This window comes from Nematolebias whitei, chromosome 5, assembly GCF_014905685.2.
Source record: "Nematolebias whitei isolate Nwh7 chromosome 5, NemWhi1, whole genome shotgun sequence".
In the NCBI taxonomy this organism is placed as follows: Eukaryota; Metazoa; Chordata; class Actinopteri; order Cyprinodontiformes; family Rivulidae; genus Nematolebias; species Nematolebias whitei.
In genome coordinates, this window is record NC_056502.1 from 1497489 (window position 1) to 1506886 (window position 9398).

The 9398-nt window shown below is 44.1% G+C and overlaps 1 protein-coding gene across 1 annotated transcript in view; it reads right to left on the bottom strand.

Moving 5' to 3' along the window:
- LOC119409600 (DENN domain-containing protein 4B) overlaps window positions 1–9398 on the bottom strand; it is a 43564-nt gene that overhangs the window by 7595 nt on the left and 26571 nt on the right. Inside the window, exons 5-11 of the mRNA XM_037676499.1 lie at window positions 7931–8172; window positions 7151–7217; window positions 6973–7031; window positions 6754–6898; window positions 5872–6047; window positions 5679–5779; window positions 4117–4280 (exon numbers count right to left, since the gene is read on the bottom strand). Coding sequence (XP_037532427.1) covers window positions 4117–4280; window positions 5679–5779; window positions 5872–6047; window positions 6754–6898; window positions 6973–7031; window positions 7151–7217; window positions 7931–8172 — 954 coding nt within the window. The remainder of the gene's footprint in view (window positions 1–4116; window positions 4281–5678; window positions 5780–5871; window positions 6048–6753; window positions 6899–6972; window positions 7032–7150; window positions 7218–7930; window positions 8173–9398) is intronic.

Consider the following 9398-nt stretch of genomic DNA (forward strand, 5'->3'; position numbering starts at 1 on the left):
AAAAGGACCTTCTCCTACTCCGCTCCTGTTTCCTGGAATATCTTGTAAAAAGATCTGAAGCTCTCGACCTTTGACCTCTCTAAGTGACTTTAATAATCTGTTGGACTCCTGGCAGGGACCGATGCAGACATGTTCCTGTTTTTAGTTTTCTACATTCGCCTTAGAATCTAGCTGTTTTTGTTACTTTTTTGGCCATCATATTTGTATAAAACAAAAATTGTCGTCTTCAACGGCTTTAGCTCTCTCCCTAACTACGTACCCCTCGTTATATCCACAGGTGTTATATAATTAGCTGCACTCCATGTCTCAGAATATGTTTTGCCACTGCAACACTTCTTTCAGCTGCTCCATTAGCCTGGGGGTAGTGTGGACTAGATGTTGTATGTTTAAAGTTGTATGCTGCACTGAATTGCTTGAACTCAACTGATGTAAACTGCATTCCATTATCAGTTATCAGCTCAAAAGAGATCCCCCGTCTAGCAAAGATATCTCGTGAGAAATAATCCACTACAACCAAATAATGTTTCCCATTATACCATACCACGTGGATTAACCCTAACCCTAACCACCATTATGATCACAAATGTCAGCTGCAACCTTCTGTCCTGCTTCATCTGGCAGAGGTGTTGGAATCAAAGGCTCCTTTCTTTGAGATGCTTTATTTTCTTGGCAAAACTTACACATTCTAACCAACTCTGTGATGTTTCGTCCAATCCCTGGCCACCATACTGACATGTTGGCTCTAAGTCTGCATTTAGTTAGGCCCTGGTGACCATCATGAATCTGTGACAACACCTGTTGACGCAGTAGTTCTGGAACAACAATTCTGTCGTCATACAGAAGTAGACCATACGTTATCGACAGATGAGCTCTGGCAGCATAAAAAGTCCACAGGGTGTTAGGAACCTGTGATGGTTCTTCAGGCCACTTATTATTGACATAATTACATACAGTCTGTAAATCTGCATCTTGACGGGTGGCTCGTCTAATGGCATCCAATCTGTCTTTTATTATCAGCCTAGTTTCAATCACTGCCTGTACATATGCTCTGACATCATCTTCTGTGTCTGATTCACCAGTGATTGGTAAAGGGTTGCGTGACAATGTGTCAGCCACAATGAGTTGTTTTCCTGGTACATGGCACGCTTCTGCGTTGAACTTCATCAGCCTCATCAGGAGTCTTTGACACCTGATTGGTGCTTTGTCCAAATCATAAGAGTTTATTAGTGGGACAAGCGGCTTGTGGTCTGTTTGGAGACTAAACTTTTTCATACCCTGTAAGTATCTTGAAAACCTTTCACATGCCCACACACTTGCAAGACATTCTTTTTCAATTTGTGAATACCTTTGTTCAGTCTCAGTCAGCATTCTAGAAGAGTAGGCCACAGGTCGAAGCCCTTCTCCATGCTCCTGGTAAAGAGCAGCCCCCAGACCATGGCTGCTGGCGTCAGCACTGACTACTGTTGGTTTGTTTGCATCATAATATGCAAGGACAGGTGCTGAGGTCAACATCTCTTTGACTTTTTTAAAAGCATCCTCTTGTGAGTCTCCCCAGGTCCAGGACGTATCATGTTTCAGCAAGCTGTTGATGGGGTGCATCACTGACGAGAGATCAGGCAGAAATTTCCCCAGATAGTTGATCATGCCGATTGCTTGTCGTAGCTCTGTGATGTTTTTGGGACATGGCATTTCTGTGATAGCTCTTACTTTTTCTGGATTTGGTTTAATGCCATGTTTCCTTATGATGTGTCCAAAGTATTTAATGTCAGACTTCCCAAACTGACACTTTGTCTTGTTCAACTTCAGACCTGAAGCTCTGAAGCATGACTGCTTTGAGATTTTGGTCATGATCGTCTTTATCTTTTCCAAAGACTAATATATCATCCATAACAAGCACAGTTCCTTCATGATTCTTTAGTAGAGAGCTCATCTTTTCTTGAAATACTTCTGGAGCAGAGGTGATGCCAAAGGGTAGCCTCCGGAAACAGAACCGACCCACTGGTGTTATGAAGGTTGTGAGTTTCCTGCTAGCATCATCGAGTGGTATTTGCCAAAATCCACTTGAGGCATCCATTGTAGAAAACACTGTAGCTCCTGTTAATCTAGGTGCAATGTCTTCCAGTATTGGCAACACAAATCTTTCTCGTTTCACAGCTTTATTAAGCTTGGTTAAATCCACACATATCCTTACTCTTCTGTCCCTTTTAAGGACCGGCACCATAGGGGCACACCAGTCCATTGCCTCCTTGATTTCCTCAATGATGCCTAATGACTGCATTCGCTTTAATTCCTCTTCCACTTGTGGCAGTATAGGGAATGAAATGCGTCGGGGAGTGGAAACGCTGTATGATTTAACATCAGGATGAATCTCTATTTTCACAGGTGAGCAACTTAACAGTCCAATATCACCAAAAACATCATCAAATAATTCAACTCCATCCACTCTGCGAACAAGCCCCATTTTCACAGCTGCTTCACGTCCAAGCAGGTTAGTGGAAAAAGAACCTTTCATCACATAAATCCAGATTGAATGTTGAACATTATTTTTCACACAGTCAGCCAGAAACTTGCCTCTGCAGGTGAGTTTCCCTCCAGGACTCATGAAGACTGCTTTTGTGGCTCTTAGATCTGGGCACTCAGGTAGGCTTTGGTATGTGTGTTCAGATATAACAGTTATATCAGCCCCTGTGTCAATCCTGAATCCTATTGCTGTGCCATTCACCTCTAAGTTTGTGAACCACCGGTCTTTATCTTGCTCTGTATGTTCAGTAATGGTTCCTAAAAACCACACATCACCCTCATCCAGGTCTTTATTTGTGCTTTTCACTGCTCCAACAAGTTTGGTTTTGCATACGCCTCCAAAATGTCCTGTTTTATTGCACCTATGGCAACGTTTTCCTCTTGCAGGACACTGTCCAGCCTCATGCAACCTCCCACACCTTGAACAGGGGTCAGACTTTAAAGCTCCTCTGTTATATTGGGTGTTTCTAGCTTTATACTGTTTTGTCCTGTTAAATGGCTGGAACTGTTTTAGTTTTCGGCTTATTGCATTTACTTCACACTCAGCCGCTCTGGCCTCTACATTTTTATTAGTTCGGACTGACGAGCAATACTGATGGCTTTTTCGAGTGTCAAATCCACTTCAAGATGTAGCTTTTGAGAAACATCATTATCCAAAATACCTATGACAATGCGGTCACGTATTTGTTCATCTTTGGTAGCTCCAAAATCACAATATTCAGCCAATTCATAAAGGCACCTGACAAAAGACTCCACGCTCTCCCCCTGTTGCTGGGAGCGTCTGTGAAAGCATGAACGTTCATGGATCGTGTTTCTTTTAGGCACAAAATGTTCATCAAACTGCTGCATAATTGCTTCATAATAGTCGTCATCATTAGTTGTGAATGTGAAGGAGGTAAATATTGGCTCTGCCTCTTGGCCCATCGCGTACAAAAGTGTATAAACTTGTACATCACCATCTTCCTGGTCAAGCTTTGTAGCGATCCGATAGCGGGAGAAGCGCTGCTTCCAGGCGGGCCACGCTGATGGCTGGGTGAAGTCAAACGGCTCCGGCGGATGAAACTTTGCCATTTTGATGCTTTAATCTTTTCCTTTTCTCAAGCGGTCTAGTTCGCCACTTCTGACACCATGTCATGAAGCCAAGTCACTCTTCATGGGTTTTCATTCAGCAACTTTATTTGTCCGTCTTCAACAGCTTTAGTTCTCTCCCTAACTACATACCCCTCGTTATATCCACAGGTGTTATATAATTAGCTGCACTCCATCCTCATCCATTATGTCCCTGTCTTATCCTGCAGTGCCCCCTAGTGGCTAAACAAGACTATTAGTAAATCACATTACAAGTATGACTTTTTATAACTGTCCATTGTTGTCATCATTCTTTGTTGAAATCAGGTCTCTCTTGTAAATGAGTCCTCGAGGTTCAATGGGATTAACCTGTAGAAATAAAGGTTGAATGAACAAACACCCGCTCTGGTTTGGGTCAAACTTTGACAGGATGTCCACTTTGTTGTGCAAAAGTCTGGAACCTTGTGGTGACGTTCTCGTATGTCTCAGGGATGGTCTGTGGTAAAATAAGTTTTTTATGGACGTTGCCAGTCGTCCGTCTGTCAGGTGAAGGTCATGTGACAGAGGGGCCACGGTCAGGTGTGAAGATCCATACATCTGGATCATCAACACGGGCTCCATCTGGCTCTTGCCTGACATTAGGTTCTGGTCACAGTTCTGGCACTTGTGATTTGTGGAGAGTTGAGAAGGTACTGAGAACAAATAAGCAGAGCGCAGTCAGTGAGGATCCACAACTTCTCCTCCTCCACCATAACCCTCAGCACTGGCTCTCCTCAGGGCTATGTGCTGAGCCCTCTCCTGTTTACTCTGCTCACGTATGATTGTGCAGCTACCCATCCAGGCTGTCACATTGTAAAGTTTGCAGATGATACAGTGGTGGTGGGATGCATCACAAACAATGATGAGTCCAGCTACAGACAGGAGGTGGAACACCTGGAGAGCTGGTGCAAAGAGAAGAACCTTCACATCATTGTGAAGAAGATGAAGGAGATGGTCCTAGACTTAAAACGGAACAAACATACCTACCCCCCACACCCCCACACACAATCGAACATAGGAGGATCTGTGGTGGAAGTGGTCTCCAGCTACAAGTACTTGGGTGAGCACCTGAACAACAACCTCAGCTGGAGCAACAACACCACCAGCCTGATGAAGAAAGATCATCAGAGACTCTACTTCCTCAGACGGCTGAGACGAGCTGGTCTGGAAGCTCAGTCCTCACCTCCTTCTACAGGTGTGCAGTGGAGAGCATCCTGTGCTCCAGCATCAATGTGTGGCATGGAGGCTGCACAGCTGCAGAAAGAAAAGCTTTGCAGAGAGTGGTGAAGGCTGCACAGAAGATGTTGGAGTCAGTCTCCCCACCATCCCAGACATCTACACCTCCAGATGCAGGAAGAGGGTCACCTGCATCATGAAGGACCACACTCACCCAGCACACACACTTTTTGCCCCGCTCCCCTCAGGAAGGAGGTTGAGGAGCATTAAGTGTAGAACCACTAGACTGAGGAACAGCTTCTACCCTGAGGCTGTTAGACTCATGAATCTCTAACCAGAAGAATCACTACAATGACACTTGGTTGTTGATATGTGCTGCTGATCGCATGCTGCTGACTATCGATTCTGCTGATCTCATGCTACTGACTTATTTCATGCTGCTGTGTTCATCTGTACTCACCTGCTCACACAGACTCATGTTTGTGCTGCTGTTCTGCGTATTGTTTTCGTACTACTCGTGCTTGGCGTAGTTCTTGGTTCATGTCTCGCCTCTTATTACTGTTTTTCTTTTACATTTTATTGTTGGATGTAACTGGGACCCTGTGAACATCATTTCGCTCCACCACATGTACCACATGTGGAGCGAATGACAACGAAACTTTGACCTTGAGAAGGGTTCTGGATAAGTTCCAGAGGGCCACAATACCTAGTTTCAAGATGTTAAATTTAGCGCACGTTTAGGACGTGCTCGCAGTCCGTGTGACACGGCTGTGGGTCGTGAACCTGCAGGAACGTCTCAGGACATTTAGGACCTCCTGGAGGTTCACGTCCCACTCACGTCCCACTTGAACTCATGGGCAGTCAGAGTCACTCACTCTTCTCCAGGGTTCTGTGGAGAGTGGTCAGCGTGTTGAACAGAGTCTTGCCGTGCTTTCTGGGCAACGATCGCCATGACAACGGCTTCTTCTCCTCGGACCTTGGAGCACACAGGCACAGCGTCAGACCAGTCTTCATCACAATCAGTTTTAGTCACAGTTCCTGCTGGTTCTCTGAGGGAACCTGACTCACTGGAAGATTGTGTTGGTGTCCAGGTCCACACACATCACCTCAGCTGGGGGGTCGTGAAGGTCAAAGTAGCTGGAGTGAACGCCCACGATGAAGGGCATGGGCGCCAGCAAGACGTCGGCCATCTGCAGCGGGCACAGAGGGATGTAGGGGCAGAGCCAGCGCAGGGGGAAGGTCATCTGGAAAATGCAAAGGTACACACACATATACACACAGGTTACACTCACAGGTACACACAGGTATACAGTAGTCCCTCGCTATTATCGCGGACCCGATCTATCGCTGTTTTTCAGAATAAAACTGGACACGACACGCAACTGGCTGATTGATGGATGAGCCACGCAATCGGCATGACATTTTTATTTAAAATATTTTAAAATTATTTAGCACCTGCTGCACCTTTGTGCAGACCATACTACAGGAGAAAGTCCTCCTGCAGCTCCGCCACCTTCCTCTGTGATCTCCGTTCTGATGAGAAGTGGGCGTGGCCGAGAGCTGAGTTCATGATATTCTGTGCTGGACTTGTGTCTCTACTGGTCCTGTTAGACCTCAGTGCTGCATCTGATACAGTTCATCACAATATTTTACTACAGAGGCTTGAATATGATGCTGGGATTACAGGAACAGCTCTAAAATGGTTTAAATCATATCTATCTGATAGATTCCAGTTTGTAAATGTAAATAATAAATCTGCTTCATACACCAAAGTTAGTCATGGAGTTCCTCAGGGTTCCGTGCTTGGACCAGTACTCTTTACTTTATATTTGCTTCTATTAGGTAAAATTAGTAAATTTATTATTATTTTTTGTGTGTGTAACGTGCGTGTGTAATGTGTGTGTGTGTAACGTGCGTGTGTAACGTGCGTAACGTGTGTGTGAGTCTCACAGAGACGAGGGCCTCGCTGACGGAGGTGAGGACGTCGGGTCTGAGCGAGTGCAGCAGCAGTTTGTGTTCTATGAGGACGGCGAGCAGCAGCGTGCACGTGCTCTCTGGACCGAGGTTCTGCAGCAGCTTCAGGAAGCTCGCGCCACTGACACACACACACACACACAGAGTTTATGATGAGGCTCCAGCCAGTGGACCAAAGCTGTGAGTGGGACAGACCTGAGGGGGAGGGGGGAGGAGACGGGCTGGCAGAGCAGCAGGTTGTCGTACGGTGAGAGCTGCAACACAAACACCTTCAGCTTCACTGTGAACCATGGGAGCACAGGTGTGTGTGTGTGTGTGTGTGTGTGTGTGTGTGTGTGTGTGCTGGAACACAAGTGCTGCTTTGACTTAACACCTGGACGAGGATCCGAGGACGTTGAGGGGACGGAAACGGGACGTTGTGCATGAAGCTGGAGATGTGTCTGCAAACACAAACATCCGGTAATTACCGGAAACTGTTCTTAGAACTAAAAATCAATTTTTTGTCAATTTTGAAACAATCAAAACAAGAGAGAAAAACAGAAATTACTTTTTGTCCAAAACACAGCATGAATGATGAGAAGTAAAAAAAACTGCTGAAATCTAGCTGAAGTACTGCTTAATGACTGCTGAAGTACAGCTGAAGTACTGCTGAAGTACTACAGAATGACTGCTGAAGTACAGCTGAAGTACTGCTGAAGTACTGCTTAATGACTACTGAAGTACAGCTGAAGTACTGCTGAAGTACTACAGAATGACTGCTGAAGTACAGCTGAAGTACTGCTGAAGTACTGCTTAATGACTACTGAAGTACAGCTGAAATACTGCTTAATGACTGCTGAAGTACAGCTGAAGTACTGCTTAATGACTGCTGAAGTACTGCTTAATGACTGCTGAAGTACAGCTGAAGTACTGCTTAATGACTGCTGAAGTACAGCTGAAGTACTGCTGAAGTACTGCTTAATGACTGCTGAAGTACAGCTGAAGTACAGCTTAATTACTGCTGAAGTACAGCTGAAGTACTGCTGAAGTACAGCTGAAGTACAGCTGAAGTACAGCTTAATGACTGCTGAAGTACAGCTGAAGTACAGCTGAAGTACTGCTGAATGAGTGTAAAAATGACATGTTGTATCGCTCCATACAAATCAGAACAGACTTTTCAAGAGGCAGGACGTGCGGCCCAGAGATGGAGTATCTGTAGATGAAGGTGAGGAACTTCTGGAAGACGGTGAAGAAGGGCCAGTGGGACAGGACACAGATGCTCTTCTTGACATGGAGACTGCGGCTGCTGATGGGACGCCGGTCCACCACGCTGAGCAGGCCGAGCTGAATGCTCTGCCGCTCTGACAGAAGATCCCTGCAGAACGACTCGTAGAACTGGATGGCAGCACCATAAACCTGAGGAGAGAGGCAGCTTCCATCAGGAGGGGCTGGATGGTTTGAGGTCATGCAGAGTTCAGTGAAACTAAATATATTACTGTGTGTAAAAACTGCTTTAGCTGTGGCAGCGCCTGATATATGGAACGACCTCTTGGACATCAGTTCAATTAATTTCAATTCAATTCAGTTTGTTTCTAAAGCTCCAAGTCACAACAGAAGTCATCTTAGGACACTTAACTGAAACATTCATTAACTGCATAAAAATACGTTAACACTATTCAAAAAGTTAAGTCTGGTCCAAGTTCAAAAAACAAACAAAAATGTAGAAACGTTTCGTCTTTTATCTAAAAGACTCTTCAGTCTGAGGAACTGCAACAAACTCATTCTTATAAATAGCACCTTCTCATTGTGCAGGGCTATTCAACAAAACTGCTCAGGGGGCCGCAGTTTATGAAAACCAACAGCTTGGGGGCCAGAAATCCAGTGATTAAAATCATAAACCAAAGTTGGTTCAATTCTGAGTTACGTACTTTAAAGCAGCATCTATAAACCAGGAGAGAAAATGGCGCTCTACTAATGTTGAGGAATTTTATTTAACTTGTAAAGATAGTCTGCTAACATATAAAAAAGCTCTCCGTAAAGCTAGAACTTTATATTACTCATCTTTAATGGAGAAGAATAAAAATAACCCTAGGTTTCTGTTTAGTACTATTGCTAGTCTAATTAAAAGTCCCATTTCTGTTGAACCATGTATCCCTACAACTATAAGTAGTGATGACTTCATGAGATTCTTTATAAATAAAATTATTTCAATTAGAGAGAAAATTCAAACCAACATTCCTACTATCACCTCTGGTTCTGTGTCAGATGGGACAACTTTAAAAATGTAACTAGAACCTGATTTATGTTCAGACTGTTTTGTCCTGTTGAGCTCTCTGAATTGTTAAAAATAATAGATTAATCCAAACCACATGTCTGCTAGATCCCATCCCAACCAGACTGTTTAAAGAGGTATTTTCCTTAATAATCACATCTTGGATCTACTTAATTTGTCTCTAATAAATGGTTACATACCACAGAGCTTTAAGGTTGCTGTAATTAAACCTTTACTTAAGAAGTCTGATCTTGATTCAGAAATTCTGGCCAACTATAGATCTATATCTAATCTAACTTTCATCTAAAAAATTCTAGAGAAACTAGTTGCAGGTCAGTTGTGTGAACATCTACAAAGAAATAATCTGTTT